The sequence below is a fragment of the Melopsittacus undulatus genome, chromosome 1, assembly GCF_012275295.1.
Source record: "Melopsittacus undulatus isolate bMelUnd1 chromosome 1, bMelUnd1.mat.Z, whole genome shotgun sequence".
Lineage (NCBI taxonomy): Eukaryota > Metazoa > Chordata > Aves > Psittaciformes > Psittaculidae > Melopsittacus > Melopsittacus undulatus.
This window is the reverse complement of record NC_047527.1, coordinates 104,207,471-104,229,151: the sequence shown is the minus strand read 5'-3', so window position 1 is coordinate 104,229,151 and position 21,681 is coordinate 104,207,471. Positions and strand designations below refer to the sequence as shown.

The following is a 21,681-nucleotide window of genomic DNA, read 5'->3' as shown; positions in this document are numbered from 1 at the left end:
AAGGTACATAAGTTCATAATCTGTGAAAACCTTACTGCATGAAACAGCTCACAAGTAATGTTAATTGCTTCTGAGACAGTAATACTATAAAATAATTCTACAGTCAGTAAAATAATGATAAAATACAACCTCTCATTTGTTCTATCTGGATAAAATCTTATGTTATCACAAACGCACAGGTATCTGCTCTTCATTTGAACTTGCACTGAGTTTTGGAGTACTTCATAGAATGGTTTGGGTTGGAAGAAACCTTAGAAGCTCATACTGTTCCAAACCACTGCCATGGGCAGGGACACTTTCCACTAGACCAGGTTGCTTCAAGCCCTATCCACTCTGAACTTGAACACTGCCAGGGATGGGGCAGCATTCTCTGGGTAACCTGTGCCAGGGCCTCACCACCCTCATAGTGAAGAATTTTTTCCTGATATCTAATCTGAATCTCCAGTCAGTTTAAAGTAATTACCCTTTGTCCTATCCCTACATCCCATTTTAAAACAAAGTTCCTCTCCAGATTTCTTGTCAGCCCCTTTAGCTGTTGGAAGCTGCTCTAAATCTCCCCAGTGCCTTCTCTTCTCCAGGCTGGGCAAACCCAGCTCTTTCAGCCTGTCTCCATAGGATAGGTGCTACAGCCCTCTGATGGTGGCCTCTGGACTCACTCCAACAGTTCCATATCCTTCTCTGGGGGGCCTCAGAGCTGAATGCAGTACTGCAGGGGGGACCTCACAAGAGTAGAGTAGAGGGGGAGAATTCAGCTTCCTTGACTTGCTGGTCACATTTCTTTTGAAGCAGTGTAGGATACGGTTGGCTGCATCAAAAGCATGAAGCTGCAAGAAAGGTTGATGTAAAGTTTGAATACGTATTTTGTATTTTATTTTTTTTTTCAATTATGTAGGAAAATCAGAAAGATGTAAACAGTAACCTGTTTCTCTTGTCATCATTTCACAGTTTGGCCATCTGTTTCCATTAAAGCCAATAGCATTTGTGACGTTCAGCTGAGTTTCCAAGCCACAGGCAGAACTGACCTTTTTCTTCAGTTGATTTTGGTGCAGTTATGACATTAGGATGGCAGTACAAGTTTTTGTCTTCCTGGAAATTTTCTATGTGGTTTCTGCTACTCTGTTTTATGAAGGATGTACTCCCATGCACCTAGAAAAGAGAGGAGACGACTCTTCAGGTTTTCTTACTTTTTCTCTTGGTTCACTTAGATCTTCTTTCACTGTATTTATGTAACAATATTGTATTTGATTCAGCAGGATTAGTGAATAAAATGAATATGAAATTTGAAAGACTGCATAGCTGTTTTCTTTTAAATTGAGATCCTTTTCTGTCTTTATGACCAAAAAAAAAACAGATGTAAAAGAAAAAGGTGAAAAGGACCAAGTAGGAGGAGGTGTGGACAGTTTTAGATGATGGAAATTACAGTAGCAAGAAGTAGCAGAAGTATGGATGGGATCAGAGGTTTCTTGCTATAAACAAGTACACTGAGAGCTTGCTGAAGAAAACAGTTCATAACCAATGAAGGACTTTGAGTAGGAAAAGTCTGTTGACTCTCTTCAGTGACTTTTTTTATTGAATGTACTATGAATAAGTAATGAACTGTTTCTGTAGCTTTCTGACACTTTGTGAAGTGTTTTTTTCTGTAGAACAGGTCTATAAAATTATTTGATCCATGAACAAAACACTGTTTGGTTTGCTTTGACAGCTTACCATTTTCCTATACCTATGGAATACCTGAATTCAGTTTCTTCACATAATGCCTTATTTTGTGCTCATGCTAATGAAATTGAAGACTCTGTACTGTTTCTGTGTCTGTTACTGTCCTCATATGGTATGGTGAAGACGTGCATTTCATGGGCAGTATGATTTATTTCTTCCTTCTACCTTCTGCTGTCCTGATGCCGTATTTTGGCAACAGAGTAGTAAAGTAATATTACTGAGTTTATTTAGCAGAGCCTTTTGGGGTTTTTTAATATGAATTAATATACTTTTGCTATTTACATCCTTTCTCTGTGAAGGTTAATTAATTGTAAAGCTGCATACTTCTGGGGCCTTAGCATGTGGCCTTGTTTCAGAGAAGCATTGGCTTCTAGTACTGGAAAAGTAACTCCTCTCATCAACAGCTGTTACCAGAAAAAGTCCCTTTGGGCATTTGTTTCTTCAAACTGCTTTATCTCTCTTATAAATCCAGCAAATGTTGATATTCTGTGCTTTTTATTTGTTTCAGATGATACATACCACATTGTTTTTAAAGTGTGTGTTTTACTTAGCTGCCAAATGCTTTTCATTGCCAGTGCAGTTTAGCAGATGGGTTTGAAGGGTTCAATTACGTGTAATTTGGGTTTCCATTTTTCTTCCAGCATCTTTACATGGTTCCTTAAATCAACATCAACATTTTTCAGGCTTTGTAGTAATCCTGTAGTTTGCTTTTTTCTCATAATTTCATCATTGAGTTATATAGTATTTGGGAAAAGGTATATTATAATTTTACAGTTATGTACCACTTTTTATTGATGGCTTCAGAAAACAGATATGATGTTTTAGAAAATGCAATTGATATAACTTTTTAATCCATTATTCCCAGCTTTTGGTAAATGTTAATTCTCTGAGTGGTTGCAGGTCTTTCATAATTTTCTTCCCCAATTAGATAATTATTAAGGATTAATTGTAGGCTCCAACAATGTCTTTGTTGAATACTTTCTTGAGGGACATGTTTTGGACCTCAGCTCCTCCCGAGTTCCCATTTCTATTGTTTCTTACTGAGTAATATCTTTGAGAAATGTGTGGTCTGTAAGAGCTGGGCCTTAGTTATAGTCTGGGCCATCTCAACAGGTTGCAGGAGCGTCAAAGACAACACAGTGCAATGGATTGTGTGCTCTTTAATGTGTAGCTGCAGTTCCTGAAGTTGGAGGCTTTGGGCTATGTTTTCATGATTTCACATTTAAGTTCAGGATTTACTTTCTACAGCATCGTAGGTGTTTACTATATACATTTCCTAAAATGAGCTTCTTGCATGACTTTGGTTTTGTGGCCAGTTCTTAGATGTAATAATTTGCTAACATACTCACCTGCTTCAGAACTCCACCTTATTGTTTGCTTATCTTGTTCCCCTCTGGTCTCTGCATTTGGACTAGTAAAGTAACAACCTACATGTTTTCCATATTGTTAGTATGTGTTAGAGACATGGGTAGGGGTGAGATGTCATGCAGATCTGAAGACTAAAGTGAGCATAGTAGCACAGAACCATGGCAGTAGCTATCCTTAGTGACCCACTTTAATTTCTGTGCCAAAGCATTTTGTCTGTTTGTATTGCAGTTGTGTTTAGCATAAACCAATATTTTTTCTTGTCCATGAGTTGTGGTGCAGGCAAATACTTTGCTGAAGATGTTAATTTCATTTGGTTTTGAGAATATCAATATAGCTGTTAACACAGGTAGCTTTGTGGTTTGTATTTTCATATGGGCTGGTTTTGATATGTATGGACTTGTAGTAGCACTCTTTCCTGCCTAATTTCATGCCAGGCTTTGAAATGGAGAAGAATTATGGTAATAAATATTGTCTGTATCCTAAGAATTAAGCAGATGCAGTATGGAACTCTTTGGTTTCCGTTCACATTTGGATGTTACTTGTCACGTGAGCTAGTAATCAAACATGCCAGTGTTAGTATTACTTTTTATTATGAAACGATGAGGGTCCTCAAGCTCAGTTGCTGTACCTTATGTATGCCTTCCTGTGAGCCACTGACCTGTTTTTACGGTGCTGTGCTCTAACCTTAAAAAGTATTGTTGCCTTGGTGAAAAAGTGCAAAAACATGTTACAGTACTTCAGGGACTGCAGTGAATCCAAGAAAGAAAAAAGACTGATTAACTGAATCAGAGAGGTGTGGGTGATATTTTACAAGGAGACTGATGGAATCTGTTCCCTCTTGACTAGAGAACTGGAGGGTTACTGGCAGTTCTTTCTGAGAAATTACTTCTTTACCAAAGTGACTGTGGTCTCTAATAATAATTATGCTTATTTATGACTTCTCAAAGTTTGTTGGTGATATTTGTGTAGCCTTAAGAGGAGATACGAGAAGAAAGTGCTAGATTATGTAATGCATTATCATCCCAGAGAGAACTGTATAATGTCAGTAAGATTTTGAGTAAAACATGGTATTTTATTTGCATTTCTGGTTACAGTGTCTACATTTTACATTGCAGCTCAGAGCTATGTGGTTTTTGGTTGCAACCTATTGACAGGGTAGTGTGGTCTGTCTTTATTACTGAGAAAAGTCTCCAAGCCTTGTTACTGAAGGCATAGCTCAAGTTCCATAGAAGAAAAATGCTTTTCTGTAACAAGATTCTTAGTCATCAGAGTGCATTTAGGGTAGGTTTCATTAAACATTTTAAGTTGGAAGGATGTGGAAGAGCCACTGAAAGGCACAGTCCACTAGTTTTCTTCTCAGTATTCACTGCCTTCTGCTGGCCAAGGTGTTTGTCTGTTAAATGAGTCTGAGGATCAGATCTGGCTGTGAAAAATTACAAGAAAAAATAGGTTTTGAATGTTCTGTTCTCTTTGTTTTTCAGCGATGTGCATATTGTAAGCACCTTGGAGCCACTATCAAATGCTGTGAAGAGAAATGTACCCAGATGTACCATTACCCCTGTGCTGCTGGAGCAGGCACATTTCAGGATTTCAGTAACTTGTCCCTCCTTTGTCCAGACCATATTGATCAGGCTCCCGAAAGATGTAAGTACACAGTATTCAAATGACACAATTAATAGCAGGTTTCATGAAAATTGCTTGCTCTGTGGTAGTATCAGCTTCAGAGTGCATTTGTTTTGACCTGTTTTCCCAGTTCATGTAACCAAGAATTCACTGATGTTCAGGTATGAGAAAGATCCAAGTTTGCATTCCTCTGTTTAAAGACTGAGAGTGATGCACAACAAAGTTAGCATTTTCCTTCTTTTACTTTTAGTAACAGATCATGGGAGGGGTTTCTTATAAGGCTTGTCTTCTGTCAGATTTTAGTTCAAATTGGTAGGCTTGCTCTCTTGCCCAAATTCAACTTAGAGCAAATACTATGCAATCACATCAACTAAAGAATAGGTTTAGCTCTGTTAGAAGCTTTATTTTGTACTTGTTCCAAGGAAGAGTTGGTTCTAAAGCTCCCAGTTTTATCTTACGGAGAACAAAACTACTTTTGGTAAGACTTTATTAAGGTTTAAAATTAATGTACTTTTGTTAAGAGATTAGTTGAGTATATTGGAAAACCAAATTAAAGGACTTGTTATTAAATTATTTTTATTATATTAATTAAGTTTGAATTTCGTAAGAATGATCAAATTTTGTATGCATGAGAACTACTAATGAATTTCTTGGCTGCATTGGCTTCAGTGAATTGTTCATAATTTTGAATGAAATAGCAATTGAAAAAATTATTTCTTTGTAGCAAAGGAAGAAGCAAATTGTGCCGTGTGCGACAGCCCTGGAGACCTCTTAGATCAGCTTTTTTGTACTACCTGTGGTCAGCACTACCATGGGATGTGCCTGGACATACAAGTTACACCTTTAAAAAGAGCAGGTTGGCAGTGTCCTGATTGCAAAGTGTGCCAGAACTGCAAGTAAGTGGGACTTACACGTCGTGGAGGAGGACAGTGTGAGATTTATGTGCTGTCATTCTAAAATATTTGTGATATTAACCATTCTTTTTTTCCAAAAGTGTAGTTAATTTGTCCAGCTATATCTGTTATGATATCATATGAAGTATTTGAACAAACCCTTGCACGGGGAGCTTTGTTCTAAAAGAACTGAGTTGGAACTCCTGTGTGTTATAACCAACAGTAGTTGCTATTATCTTGACAGATTCTGAGAGCAGCAAAACCTTCTGACTTTATCCTTCCTTCATACAGGGAGATTTTCCTCAATTTTAACACATAAACAAATTAGCTTAATGTAGTGCTTTTACAGTCTGGGAAGCTGTGCTCTTACTCAGCGGACATTTAAGCTGTGCATATATTACATACGGGGTGTAGGTCCCCTGCATTAGGCCCTCTCCTATTTCGTAATACCTTTCAGAGGCAGTTAATGAATCATTATGAAAACAAAAACATGGCTTAGATGAACAAGTTAAAAAAAAGGTGGCATGAGTGGCCATGGTTGAATTGTTAGTGAACAAATACTGAGAGAACAAAACGGAATTGTTGCAGTATTATAAGGGTTCACTTGGAATGCTGTGCTTGTATGCGTGTTCTCATGTAACTTAATCTGATGGGCACTGCAGGGCTCTTTTGCTTGCTTTTTTTTTTTTGGCTTTTTTTAAGAGGTCATTAGAAAAGAAGTATGAATTTTGTTCAGCTTTAGTCAGATCAGCTGGGACAATATGAAGGGAAAAAGCCACTTCACTACTGCTTAGTGTACCTGATCAGACAGTGCTTTGCTGTTTTCCAGGCAGAATGCCTGGTATTTGCTAGCATTCATTCACCCACTTTAAAGAAGATTGTTCCCTGATCACACACTGCTGATAGCAAATGCCAGCAAGGAAGTTATAATAGGGAAACGCATTCTACAAATGTTGAACTAGGTAATTAAAGTATTTGCTAGCAAAACCTCTCTCTAGTGGAAAACTAGAAGAAAATGTGATGTTTTCCCACCTGTTACTTCATGCAGTATGGCAGTTTTATTCCAGTGTTGAAGAATAGCATTTTAAGCATATCTCCATGCAAAGAGAGAACATTTACTGCTTTTTAAAATCATCAGGTCTCCCAGGTAATGAAGTAGTATCTAATATGTGTAATATCATATATTGTGAAGATTTTTCAAGGCAAATTTTGTTGTATAATTATTGAATTAATTTATTTAAACTATGGCAGAATACAGTCCCTTTAGATATTACCAACCTATGCAGCTCATTCTCTGCAAATTTATTTTATCACTGAAATTTGTGGTGGAGCTCTGTAATACGGGATTGTAGGAAAACTGAAATATCTTTTTTTAACATTTGTTTTGCTCTTGCAGTCATTGTTTGACATTGTAGGAGCTCTGGTAGTCAGAGGTGATGGCTCACTTTTCTCTTTGAGAAAAATACAGTCAGACTGTACAAACAAGCACAATTGCATGTTCTCTTCAGAAAGAAATAAAGTACATATTTCAGATTTGGAATTGAATTCAGGACAGAAAAGCTGTTAAATCTGCCTACACATGTGTAAATGAAAGTGGGATGATTTCTACGATTCGGAATGGCTGCACAAGGCTCAGCACTTGTCAAAGTAAGCATAGTGGTCTTCATTCCTACTTAAATACAAATTTGAGGGCATGGTCTTTGGAGGTATTGTAAATGGAATTCATACGTTTTCATGTGCTCAGCTATATGTCTCCCTGTTTAGGCTTTTTATTAAGTAAATTTTTTTGTTATGGCTTGCTTGAATAATTTTTTTTAACCACTTGTTACTTTTCTTAGACATTCTGGGGAAGACAACAAGATGCTGGTGTGCGATACATGCGACAAAGGCTACCATACTTTCTGTCTACAACCAGTTATGGATGCTGTACCAACAAATGGTTGGAAATGTAAAGTAAGTTGAAAGGAGTTTCAGAATAATTCCTTGTCATTGTAGGGGCCCAAATTTTGTTACCCACATTATGCTGTTCTAGGTGTATTGCAGACTGCTGTTGCTGTGTAACATGTTGTATAATTTGTGAAGGAATCCTACTTGTATGTAATCACCTGGCCCTACAACTGCTCTTTGAGGGTAGCTGTCAGTGCAGTGGCTGAAGTAGCCTATGCAGGACATGAAATCAACCCCCAGAGGAGAAAAGAGAGGTGTAGAATCCAGGTGGAGTGGATAACCTTCACTTAATGACAGCTGCTCTCATGGTCTAATGTAAATTAAAATGTAAACTAAAACCTGTGCAGTAGTATATGTAATCCTACTTGAAGCCTCTTATATAACTACGTCTTGATTACTAGAACAGTGGTTCTGCTGCTCAAGGGTTCCTTTGCTCTTGAAGAGGGCAGGATGCATTTGTTTTATCAGTAACTTTGTGAGTAAGTGTAAATAATAATAAAAAATCAATTTCAGCATAACAAGGAAGTCCCCATATATAAGATGTATATAATTTCATAGTGTGGTCTCAAAAGAAATACTCTTTCAGGTCAGGGAGTAGTGAAAGGAAACTGTTGTTGCTGTTTCACAGGCTCTTCATGCTCTGTTGTCAGATCCTGGATATTTTATTAGTGTTATCAAGGACAGAAACTTTATTTAATTCAAACCAGGAAATTGTCAGTTAATGGCAGTTCTATCACATTGTCAAATACTATAATTAATAACTAAATTCTTGTGATCTCTAGAACTGTAGAGTATGTGCTGAGTGTGGCACACGAACAAGTTGTCAGTGGCACCATAATTGTTTGGTATGTGACAGTTGTTACCAACAGCAAGACAACTTATCTTGTCCTTTCTGTGAAAAACTGTGCCTCCAAGACTTCCAGAAAGATATGTTGCATTGTCACATGTGCAAAAGGTAAGCATCCTAATTTTTGCTTAGTTGTACTAAAATGCCTAAAGCCTACAATGAGCTGTGTGACAGTGATGCATTTCTGTGAAGGGTGTAGACAGTGTTTGATGTACAGTGCTATAGCATCTTGTTGTGCAACATCTTTATCCTTCATCCCTAAATACTGTGAGCAATTGTAGGTAGTCTTATTTTAATGTTTGCAAATAAGTATTACTTGGCAGTTACCTGAGGCATACAGAGAAATAATGTGCTGCTGCTTCTTGCATTGAATCTGGTTTGTGAGTAAGCAGACTGGAAGTTTCACCTTTCTAACTTTTCAAGGCTGTTGTTTGCAGTAGTCTGTTTTCTAAAAGCAGATTCAAGTATGTGTTCTTGGCTTGATTTTTTGTGTTTTGCTATGCCAGTAATAATAAAAAATAATTTATTGGAAACCTTTTAAGAATGTAGATTCTGTTTCATATTAAATGCTATTATATCTTGCTGTGCAATGTCTCAATATTCCCATATATGTCGTAGTGTCCAATAGGTTTTATTGACAGTTTAGGTCTTCATGTATAAATTTGTTCATTGCTTGATGTACTGACATGTCATGCTTATTTCTCTAAAATTCTCCATAATGAAGGATTGATTGACATTTTGTGTTTTCCATTGGAATGGAAAACAGTGCTATTTTTAAATTGATTTTTACTAGGATACCTTTTATTTATTAGATATGATTTAGTAAAATCATAGTCACACTAAATGAATCTCCCCAGGTGGATTCACATAGAATGTGACAGATCTCCAGGTGGTGAATTGGAGTCTCAGTTGAAAGATTACATCTGTACTCTTTGTAAACAAGGAGAAGGGGATCAGACTCAGTCATGTGATGTAATGGACACTTCTGAACTCATTCCCGAACCTGACAGTATAGCAGGTAATCAAATATAATCTCTACATTTCCAAAATCCTTTTGTGAACCATCCACTCATGCTCTGCTCTGTGGAGTTCATCCATTCTTGTGTTTAGCAGTAGCTTCTTAACCAGTCCATGGGTGAGCTGTCTTCCCAGTATGCTTTCTGGCTTCAGGCTTTCTAGGAGGAACATGGGCAAGTAAAGCACCTTAATGTTGAGTCTCAGCTTTTCCAGATCCAGCTTCCCAGCCTGTAGCTGCAAACTTCCCTATTTTCTTTAGCTGTGGTACAGTTCATAAACGTGTTCATTTGACCAACTTCTGGTAGATGTTACTGGTGACATCCAGTTTTCCCGTTTCCCTCTTGGTACTTGTCAGTCTCTTAGGGCCCATTCATCTTACTATGTCCAAGTAGGACACAGCAGTGGAAGCTGGACTGTCTTCAAGGGACAGTTATATTTAACTAAAAAGTTTTTACTTAGGTGTCCTTTTTCAAAAGAGTATATGATTAGTCATCTTGTTTCTGGGACATTCTTGTCTATATAGACAAATTAAGCGAAAGGTGGAAAGGGAAGTTGCAGAAAGTGTAAAAATTACTTAGTACAGTAAGGAAGCACAGAGCGAACTTGGATCTCTTGATCTGAGTCTGGTGTGTCCCCCACATGACCTGTATAATGACCTTGTAACTGAATGCCTTTGTGTATTCCATACCACATGCTCTGTTGGATATCAGCTTATCTCATGCAGGCTGAATATCCTAAAAGAAGTACAGTTTTGGTTAAACTTGGAAGCAAGGTAAATCTAACAGATTTAAGGGCACTACCACTGCCATGTGCATTTTTGATACTTAAACAACAATGCTTGTGCGTTGATCTTTTGTTAAAAGAAATTGATAGCTCAGTTGCACTAAGTATCTGTGTTTTCCAAAGCCTGATAATTTTTGCCTGGAAAGGAAAAGTGTACAACAGAGCTCTAATTTTTGTGTGTTCAAGCTGATGTTTTGTGTAAACAAGTCATTTTCTTTGATATTATCCTGTATACTTAAATGCATACCTTTCATGAGCAGTAAAGAAACGGCGAAAAAGATGATCCTGGTGGAAGGGCAGTTGACAGTAGGTAAATGTATATAAATAAGCAGAAGAACTCTATCAGTGAGCATGAGTGCCAAGTTAGAAAGAGTGGTGACTTCAGCCTTTGAACATCACTTCCATTCCGAAAGGTTAGTAGAGGTTGTTGAACTCTTAGTGTATTTAGAATATTTTAGAAGATGTCCGAGTCATATCCAGAACTTACACTGGAAGAAATTCCAGTCTTCTACTGAAAACCCTTTTGAATAAGTAACGAGTTTATTTGAAAGGCTAAAGTTTTAAGTCATACATCTGGTAGGATTTCTAGCTAGTAGAAGCATTGACAAGCATAGTCTTCTCCCTAAGGAAGAACAGGACTACTAGGAGTAATCTGGAGCTGTTACATCAGTACAGTCATGCAGTGTTTTATACCCAGGAGAGCACTTTTGTACATTAAAATCAGATTTGGAGCTAATCTGAATTATAATTTCCTCAACGTTAAAATATCGTTTTAAAGTTGGCAGAGTCTGAGAGCAGCTTTTTGGTGCTAAAAGTAGCATCACCTAATAGTTCCTGGGGTTTTGGACTTTAAAAATACTTTGCTGAACAGAAAGCTACAGTCATTTGACTTCTTTTTTGTGCTAACATCCATGGAAGATTAGTTCCTTTTGAGTTAATGCTTACTGTATGCTTTGTTTTTTTTTTCTCCTACTTTGTCTAGTGCGTTTTAATGACTTTCCTTAACTGAAAAAGCCTTTGCACAAGGAAAAAAAGTATTTCCTGTTTCTGTGCTCTATAACAATACTGCCAGCCAAAGAAGCTCTTAGTAGTGCCTTTTCCATGCAAATTCCTTTATTGAATAGGAGGAACTCACACATTAATGTATCTTAGCTCTAAAGTGGTAAAATTCAGTTTTTGTGTTGTTGAATAGGTAGGTTGAAAATCAGTGTTCTAAGTGCTGAAAGTAGATGGATCCTCATACCTATGCCATAAGCTATTGTAGTATTTGTGTAAAAAACTGAAGCTTTCATACTATAATTTCTGTAGAATTTAGAAGACCTGAATTTAATTAAAAATATTGCTCAGGTAATGCAAAAGTCAGTGACTCTGTGTAAATAAAATGTTCACAATTAGGCGTATATAATTACTTTATAGACATTTTTTCACTGTCTGAAAGGTATAAAATGGCTCCAGAGTCTGTGAGAAAAAGGCTCCTAGTCTTTAAGGAGTACTATATAGTCTCCCAAACCCTCCCATTGACCTGATTTGTCTTAACTGTTATTATATCATAAAATATCATTCTCTTTAGCCAAAATAACAAACAGTGACAGCAACTACTGATTCCAGAGTAATAGAATAAATACCTCATAATTTTTTTTAACTTCTTTACTTCTTAAGCTTGTACAAATGAAATGGAAATGGAAAGTAGTGGAGAGGATGTGACATTTCAGCAACAACCCATTACTGGTGATGGCCCTGATCAAGAATCAGCTGTTGGATGTGTCACAGATGGTAAGAAAGAATTTTGCAGTCTGAGAAAGTGCCAGCAGAGAGCCTTTCAGAACCCTCTTTCCATTCAGTAAGATTTGTGGTACTTCATAAATTTAAGAGAAAAAAGTGCCTGGAAAACAGTAGGAGACAAATTGCATCAGTTCTAGTGTCTGAACTCTAAAACAGGAGTATTAACTTCTTTGTTGAAGTATTTTATTGAAGGCAAAGATAGTGTTCAGAATATTTGTATAAGAGAAAGCTGTTTTACTCTTTTTGGTGGGACTGGCTTTCTCCAAAAGCTGGAAGTATAGTTAAATGTTTTGTATACTGGAGGTTTATAGTAAGAAAGACTATTTATTGCTATCCAAATTCAGTCTTTCTCTTCAAGTCTTTCTTGTTTGTAGCTACAAATAACAGGATTGGATTAATTTCCCCATGTGTGTTTTGAGGCACACTGTCGAACTTCCCTCCAGTTTATATATTTTGAGGTTGTAAGTCCACAAGTATCTTTGGTTAAGGTGTTCTTCTTTTTTTTTCCCTTTGTAAAGGAAAGATATTTTTTTTAATAAACAAATGTACCCATCAAGACAGGGTGTGTTGCAGTAGCTGATCATTTGTGTTCTGGAAATAAATCTTATCAATTACACGTAAAGTACTCGCCAAAAAAAAGAATACAAATAGAATGGTTTCTGTATCAAGTCCTCTTAATGTGTTAGTGATAGATACCAATGGCGAAGAACTTTCTAGTATGTTCCATCCACTCATGTCTGATGTTGGAGGGTAGTTGCTGTAAGGGGAAACAAGAAACCTGCATTTAAATCCGAAGCAAAAAAAAAAATGTTGCAACTGATAACTGTTATGCATCACATCCTGTGTTATAAAATCCATGATTTAAAACTATCTGTGAAGACACATTCATAATTAAATGCTAAGCTTTGAACTGTGGAGGCTGAGGAGGTTGTAGCAGTGTGAATTTAAGAAGAGTGCAAGCATAGTAGAAAGTAAGTGGCCTGTAAGAGAATCAGGGTCCATCAGAAGAAGATGTGAGAAGCCAAATTGAGAGCAAAGAGTGTTGTTCTCCATGGAATGAATATAAGACTCTGGAACTCCTTGATGAAGGAGGTTGTGCATGAAAGGTGCTTGATTTGGGTCAAGGGAAGTCTAGACAAATATTTTTGAAAGAAATCCATGAGAATTAGTAAATGAAAAACCAGCATCAACTGTTTACATTTTCTGAAGTCTGAAAGAGTGCTAGGAGGAAAATGTTGGGTTTTTATTTGTACTTGTCCTGTTCTTAGCTGTCTGCTTTTTAGAAGTGTTGGGACAGTTGCTTAAAATACATTAATTTATGCTAGCATACATCTTCAATATGCAGAAATTAAAAAGGAGAAGCTTTTTCTTCTGCCTACCTGGAAATGTGTGATCATATCCTCAAAAATTAATCTTGGGTCTACTCTCTTATGATTTACTCTGCTGTCTGTGTCCAGGGAAGAAAAATAATGAACTGAAAGCATAGGCTACTATAAACACAGGTACAAAGAAAGATATTTATGAAGTGTATTTTAAACTACATATGAAATTGACTGAAGTAAAGTAATATGCATTTGGTGTACTTGATGTGTACGAAGTATACTTATTGGCTGGTATACCCATGTAAGGTTTTCTTTTTTGCACTGAGCCTTCAATGTGGTTGTACTTAGTTACAGGCATATCACCAGAAGAAAAGGCTGCACAACTGGAAACAGAAGTCTCTGTTGAAATTAATTCAGCTGAAGTGGAAATGTCTCCTAAACAGACACCAGCATCTGGTGACAGTCAGACTGAGAAAATGATGGAAGTGATGGAAGGTGTTCAAGCTGTAATGCAGCAGGAGTTAGACAAACAAGTGGAAGAGACACAGCTGCCACAGGGTAATGTGGAGGTGTCGGAAGTATCCACAGTAGACTCTCGGTCTCTGCCTTCAGTACCTGAGACCATGACTGTAATGCCAGAAATACAAGAGTCTGAAAATAAAGGAGATACTTGTATCCCTGTAGAACAACAACTGGAAATAATAAAGGTGCAGAAAGACGTAGAGAAAGGAGAAATACACGAAAATTCTGACACACCAGCTCTTCTAGAAGTAGAAACTACTTCTGCACATGAAAGTGTTGCAAATAAGTCACCAGTTGGAGACAAACCCATAAAATCACCAGCTGAGACTTACCCCTCACTTCCCCCATCAGTTAATATAAACAAGACAAATGTGTCTTCCTCACCAGATGTTTCGTTAGACTTGCATTCTGCACGAGATATACAGCACAGTCAGCCCCCAACATTACCTTCTACAGCTGGAAGTGCTCTCCCAACGACTTACATATCAGTTACTCCAAAAATTGGCATGGGAAAACCAGCCATCACCAAACGCAAGTTTTCTCCTGGAAGACCCAGATCGAGACAGGTAAGCATGTGGAGTGTTTCGTTATATATTTATGAAGTTCAAATTTCAGTAATAATGCATTGAACTCTCCTGTTTTTTAGAACATAACATACATTTTTTCTCAGAAGTGAGTGTGTAGTGCGTTTCTTCAAGGGAGTAATTTCATGTTAAGTAACTGAAAGGTCAGACATCATAAAGGTTCTCTCATGAGATTTCAAGTTTCTTCCGGTTCATGCTTAGAGTGAAATAAAAGAGAGTTTGTTAGATTTTCTCATACATATGCTACAAATGCAGATACACATACGCTGTGCCTTTTAACTTGCCTCTTAATAATTCTCATATATCCATTTATTTTGGCTAGTAGTTTCAGAGTTTGTTACAAAGTTCCCTAAACTGGCTTTATAGAAAAACCCACTACAACTCTGTTTCCTTTACCCTGCGAGAAATTTTCTTGATTGGTATTTTTAATGGTGTTAAAAATAATTTTGTGGTTTTGGAACATAAGCAAATACCATGCAAGAACTGTCTGGTACAAATAGCTGTGGTTTGACTAGGATTAAATTTGATAAGGGAAAAGAATCCTCAAGTCTGTCACTTTCTATGACATCTTGCTCCCTATTTGAGTTGTGTGGAAAATGGTTCATCATTCTGAGAATTTATTTTGTGTTTGCAAAATTGTATATGAAAAGTATGTCAGTATGACAAATTAGTGTTTCATTTCTTGTGACAATTTATTTTTAGCCTTTGGGGCTTCTAGGTTAATGGCTTTTCTGAGGATTGCACAATGCTTTTCATTTTTACGTGTTACCTAAGGGTTCAGATTCTTCGTTCTTAGGAAAAGGTATGAGAGAGTGTTCTGAAAGGGTTAAAAGTATCTAATAAAGGCAACAAACATAAGAAATTAAATTTAGAAGGTTTTAGAGTATCTCTGGGTTGGCTTTTTTTTTCCCCATATAAAAGCATGTCTAAAAATAATTTTTCTTAATACTCTGCACTGTCTTAAAAGAAATTATTCCCTCATCCATCTCTGGATCCTGAATATATGGCTCCTCAACTTTATAAGACCCACACTTCACTAGAGTCAGGGGAATCCATGTAAAGGAATAGTTTCTGATTTGAATTTCTTTCCATTAAATTTATTGTGCTGGGCAGTAGGCTGAATGAAAGGGATAACTTTTTTCAAAATCTATCAATACAATAGCTAATAAAATATATTTGAATAATTACTCAGTTTTGCCATCTAATACAGTTATACATAATCTGAAATTATTTCCTTTATTAGATCTTAGTAGTTTTTAATAGTCTTTAGTGATGTATCTGCAATGCCACTACATCACTCATACTTTGCAAGGACTAAGCCCCTGTCCTTGTGAAAGGACACAAGCCCTGAAAACTGTATTCTGCTTAAAAAGGCTTCATTAGTGTCTTCCGGGGCTGTGCTTATCAGTGTTGCTATCATTACCACCCCTGTCTCCCCTGTGATTTTTGCAGGCATCACTGCTTTGGTTAGAAACTAAACAAGCAGGAGAAAATCCAGCTTCTGATTGAAAGGGGAGCTATGTATAAATCAGTCTGTAGGTGTCGTTGATAAGAATTGCTTTGGCTGGTTACAAGCTTATTCCACTTTGGAGAAGGTATTTTTTCTGTGTCAGCAGAAGGACTCGTCAGTAAGGTGCAGTTCTACTAACACTGTGTGTTAGGATAGTGTATTATCCATACCTTAAGCTACAGGGAAGCTTTAAATCTCGTTCGGCCCAGTGAGAGGACTATCTCTCTACCAGCTTGGCATCTCTGATTTCCAATGGGTTTTGGTTCTCATGCTGTTTTGTTTGTTATACTACTCCACAGTAGAGCCAAATTCGTTTCTACATGTATCTGAACCTCAGTTGTTCATACATCAGAGATATTCCCAAGTAACTGCCAGCTTGATAAAGATTTTACAGTGCTTTCTTCAAAGTTGTGTTTGTGCAATGTTTTCACCATGGAACATGCAGATTCTTTACCCTTGCCTATAAACTGCAGATTTGGGGTTCAGCACAAATCTTTTATATTTCTTTTCTTTCATAGTTTTGATCTTTCATATTTATTTTCTCTGAAGTATGAGTCTGAAAAGACATTATCAGTAAGTTTACTAATGACTAATCTGACATATTGCTAGTTTGACATAAATCTTCACAAGGAAAATAGGTTGGGTTTTTTTTTCTGTGGAAGCATACTTTAAATGGTATTGGGTATATTTTAGGTATCTGAGTTGAACAAATTTGAAATAGTCATCTTTGCTACAGCATGTTGTACTGGAAAGCATAATATGAAGTCAGTAAATGGAGGGTATTACAACATATTGTAAGACTGGTAGGTATAGAGTTGAGAATGGTCTGTAGAATAATACTGAACAGAAAATAATAACCTTCTACTGTCTTTGTTATACCATAAGTATTATTTTAGGGTGCATTTCATGGAAAATACTATAATTAGAGGTATTTAATTTTAATCATGAAGATACCAGTGATCATCATTCTGGGTGTTTTAAGAGATTTTCTAAAATGACACTGAAAAATGCAAAGCACCATGATGGGTTCAGATTTCAGATATATATTCGTTCTTGGGTATTACAGCTTTTTTGCTGTTTTCAATTACATGGTACTACTAAGTGTGTTGTGGTAGATGTTGGGGAAAAAAGATCAAAAAGAGTCTTTTTCAAGGATTGGGTTTTGTTACTGTTTCTGTGTTTGGGGTTTTTTAATGAGGGGAGCTATATTTTTAACTGGTTAAATTATGTTCACAACCCTAAAATTACATCAAATACTAAGTTTCAGATCCAGCTTTGTGCGTTTGCAATTGCAGTAGATTTCATAAAGCATTAAGCAGCTAAACACAGTCAGTGGTAATTTAGTGAGATCTCCTTGCTGACACTGGGTTTCCTTTTGTTATAATTTACTTGCAGCTGTGTTGTTCAATTTTGAGAACTCAAGAATATGATGGAGAATTAGAACTTCCTGTTTCTGTCACAGTACATAATTATTGCTGTGGTTCTGATATAAATGATCTGAAAAGAACTTTCTCTTCAGTGTTGTGTGGTAATAGGAATTAATTAAAAGCCAAAATATAATTAATGTATCTCTTTGATGTAATTCATTTGTTCATAGTATTGTGGAAATGTGTGTTTTTAATTAAGTTTATCTGACCAAGAATTCAAATATTTCTGATCTACAGTAAAGCTTGGATTAAATTTCTAATTTAATTCTTAACAATATGGTTCATGGATCATCTACAGTTCATTTTGTTTTGCAAGACCAATTGTTTAATATTCAGGTTTAATGTTCTATTAGTTTTATAATCTTTTGAATATACTTAATCATTAGAAAAATATATCTTTTTAAAAGGAAAATAATCTTTTACGTCCTGAGTAAGAGTAGGTAGGTTGAATTGTTGATTAAGTGTTTTCAGCATGGTTGAGATCTCCAGTTTTGACCCTTAGCCAGCACGTTGCCTCCTTTATAGATTGATGTAAGGATTGTTTCGGTAATACACATATCTTTTGTGTCATTATACAGACTTTGAGTTTGCCATATTGTAAGAACAGTTACTGACTATTCGTTATGAATTTTAGGGTAATAGGGAAACTAAAATTCAATGGATGTTTTAACTTTATCAAGCTAAAATGGAATGTTCTTTGATATTAAAAATATGGCTAGCATATGCCACAGAGCTGCTGATGTAATTGCTGACTAGGGAGACAGTGCTTAGTAAGAACGTGAGATTTTGACAGAGAAGGGGCTCATAAACTGCAGTGCTCTTGGTACAACAAAATCAGACTTCAGTCTTGCCATTCAGGCTTGCATGGTGGAAGCCATTGTGGGTTCAAAGAGTGGGATTTACCCAAGTGCGGTGTTTTAAAGGTCTGCTGTAGTCACCTTGAGGTTCTCTTTAGAGCCACTGGAGAAAACTAGGAGCATGTAGGCTGGGACTAATCTGATACCTTCTACCCCATGTGTGGTGAGTTGCCCTCTGCAAGCACCCTTTTCATTTTGCTGGCCACACAGGATGCTGCAGGGTGATCAGCATAGGTGGAGTGATGTGTGTTCCATTGGAGTCCACCCAGGAATGTGTTTGTGTAGGTGTATCACACCTCTTGCTTGCTTTCTTTACCCTGGTTTCTGACTTGGTGGAGTTGTGCCCATGTTCTGGCATGAATATTATGCCCTTATGTTCTGGATGTGAGCATCGTCTATCTCTAGGTTTGCAGGTACAGAAAATTTCTGCTCAACACTATTTCCCTGTTAGAGGTTGTTGATCCTTTTGATCTGCTGAGTTTTATGCATGGTAACCATCTAACTTAAGTAAAAAACCGAGATAGCAACATCTCACAATTTAAGCTCTTTAATCAAGCACACTCAACTTTAACCCAAGTGAAGGTGAGCAGTTGCTGCCATTAGCAGTTCAGTTAAATTATTTTTGGAAGCACCTTGGCAGAGGGGAGACAGTGTTGAGCAGTTGAAAACACACAGGTAGTCTTCTGGGCAGGAAGCAGTTCGTAGTTGTGTGTCACATTACCACGTTGTATAGACAAAATTGTGTTGTGACAGTTTTTTGTCAAGTTTGGGGTTTTTTGTTTGTTTGTTTGCTTGTTTGTTGGGTTTTTGGTGAATCTAAGCGCTAGATTATTCATATTCCCTTCCCCATGCAGGCATAGCTGAACTCCTAGAAAACAGATCTATAGTGAATACCATCATGTCCACACTGTGGGTGGTACCACTCGGATGATGTTGGCATTTTAAAAATACAACTGTTAAGCATAATTAGGCTTTTAGGTTGCTGAAAAACTTTTCCTTCTGGATCTGTTGTGCCAGTTTGAATACTGAGCCCTGTGAAGACAGGCTGAGAGTGCTGGGCTTTTTCAGCCTGGAAAAGAGAAGGCTCTGAGGAGACCTTAGAGCAGATTCCAGTAGCTAAAGGGGCTGACAAGAAATGGGGAGAGGGACTTCTGACAAGGGCATGTAGGGATAGGACAAGGGGAAAAGCTTTAAGCTGACTGAGGGGGCATTTAGATTAGGTATTAGGAAGAAGCTCTTTCCTGTGAGGGTGGTGAGGCCCTGGCACAGGTTGCCCAGAGAAGCTGTGGCTGCCCCATCCCTGGCAGTGTTCAAGGCCAGGTTGGATGGGGCTTGGAGCAGCCTGGTCTATGGAAGGTGTCTCTGCTCATGGCAGTGTGTTTGGAAATAGATGAGCTTAAAGGTTGCTTCCAACACTGACAGTTCTGATTCTATCTGAGCAGCCGTAGGTTATTGCTTACCCAGTTCTGCAAGCAGAAGGCATCATAGGAGCTTTTTCTTATCTGCTCAAGTCTAAGTGAGATGTTGGCTTATACTCATCTAGGCTAATGTGGCTGTGCCTTACATGGATTAGCGAGGTCTTGCCCGTGATCCTTCTGGCTTGAAATGGGTTAAGGGGGGTAACCCTTCCTTTTTTTTAAAGTCAACACAGCTGTTAGCAAAATACCTATTTACAATCTGAGATGAATGTCTGTTTTGAGGAGGTGTTGATTCCAAAGAAACTGTATTCCACATATTCTTGATGAAGACTGTTTCATTTCAGGAAAAAAAACAAAACATGTTTTGCAAAGCTATCTCATTTCTCTGAACGCTTATTATTCTACAGACCAGTATTCAAAGACATAAATGTGTTTGGGCTTGCCCGTGTGCACAGTCATGCATGTGTGAATAGTTCGGACTATTAGTATGCATAAGGTTATTCCGTATCATCTGTACAATTCTACTGCCAAATGTAATTCTCAAGAAGGTAAACCTACACTTTTCATCTTGTTTTACATCTCATCGTGGTATTCATCATTTCTTACTCTCGCAAACTTAGATTTAGGAAAACATATTATTCTTTAACTATTCTAATGTGTAAAATTAAAATGAAGTTATTTATGATGGTTATCTCCTGCAGTCTTTACACAGGGTTTTCAAAAGTCTTCCTCAGATTTTAATGTGTGTGAGGAACTTCAGTTGGCTTTTTTCTTCACCAGCTTAACATTTTCCACTTATTTTGCTATATTTCTTGTGTCAGAGTTATGCAATGTCTCACCATGATGGGAAGTATATAAATAGGGGTAATAATCAATTACTTTAAAAGATTTTGTTGATATACCATATGAATGTTTATTACTGCTTGTATATAATAATGTATTAAAATTTGATAGCACAGCATAACATGAAAACACTGGGGTGGAAAAAAATAGTGGGGTTTTAGAATGGTTTATTTGGGTCAAACTGGCAGGAAGGAGATACTTTGTTAATTACCATGGCTATTTTTATTTTCTTTTTTTCCAGTGGTTTCTTTATATTGCCTTTGTTTCACACAATTTTAAAACCAGTTGTTACTGTGATGGTCAGTAGTTTAGACTCAAAAGTCAACTAAGGCCATCTGTTCTCTGAAAATGTGATTTGAAGTATAAAGAGAGTGTTACCATCTCAAACCACTGTCGTCTTCATTTGATGCAATAAAACTTAGGGGTATAATTTCTTGTTATGGTTGCTTGCTTTTGATTTGTATTACACTTTGTTTATAAAACTCATTGTTGTACTTAACCGTCAGCTGGAGGTTAATACTTGTTTTAGTGTATGTTTCAATGAAACCTAAAAATTTCCCACCTTCCTCTTACTCAGTGAACTAATTGACTACCTAGGTTAACGTAGAAATGCCTATGCCTGCATGTGCTTTGCTTTTCAGATTTTTTTTGTTGCTTGCTTTTTCTTTTTTTTTTCTTTTTTTCTTTCCTTTTATGTTGCGAAGTTTTATACATCTATTTTCTCACCTGCCGTATCCTAGGGGGCTTGGAGTACCAATAATACAGTCAGCCCACCTTCCTGGTCCCCAGACATTTCAGAAGGTCGGGACATTTTTAAATCCAGACAGCTTCCTGGCAGTGCCATTTGGAGCATCAAAGTGGTAAATAATCTGAATTTATTTTCATATCCATTGCTATCTTTCTGCTGTAGAGACTAGTGATGAAATTCTGTATCTCACAACTGAATTTATCTTCCATTCTATTACTGTTTAAGGCCTTTAAAAGTTATTGAAACTCTGGAGCTTTCAGGCTAAAAAAAATGTATGCTTTCCAGAGTGTACAGGATGATGGCATTGCCTAGATGCAAAGAATAGTTTGTATTGCCAATTTTTCATGTGTATGGAGTACTTCACTTTTTGCGGTTGGCTTTACGTAGCTGTCAAAATAAAATACCTGAGAAGGAAAATGTCCTTAAGCCTGGCAGTAAGGTAAGCCAGGCATGGAAAGGAGCAGAGATCTGAAG

The 21,681-nt window shown here is 37.0% G+C and overlaps 1 protein-coding gene across 1 annotated transcript in view; it reads left to right on the top strand.

Moving 5' to 3' along the window:
- The window catches only part of KMT2C (lysine methyltransferase 2C), a 192,100-nt gene that overhangs the window by 97,853 nt on the left and 72,566 nt on the right, over positions 1 to 21,681 (top strand). The window contains exons 7-14 of the mRNA XM_031049774.2: positions 4,566 to 4,728; positions 5,432 to 5,603; positions 7,439 to 7,553; positions 8,330 to 8,502; positions 9,252 to 9,412; positions 11,854 to 11,967; positions 13,647 to 14,386; positions 21,200 to 21,319. Coding sequence (XP_030905634.2) covers positions 4,566 to 4,728; positions 5,432 to 5,603; positions 7,439 to 7,553; positions 8,330 to 8,502; positions 9,252 to 9,412; positions 11,854 to 11,967; positions 13,647 to 14,386; positions 21,200 to 21,319 — 1,758 coding nt within the window. The remainder of the gene's footprint in view (positions 1 to 4,565; positions 4,729 to 5,431; positions 5,604 to 7,438; positions 7,554 to 8,329; positions 8,503 to 9,251; positions 9,413 to 11,853; positions 11,968 to 13,646; positions 14,387 to 21,199; positions 21,320 to 21,681) is intronic.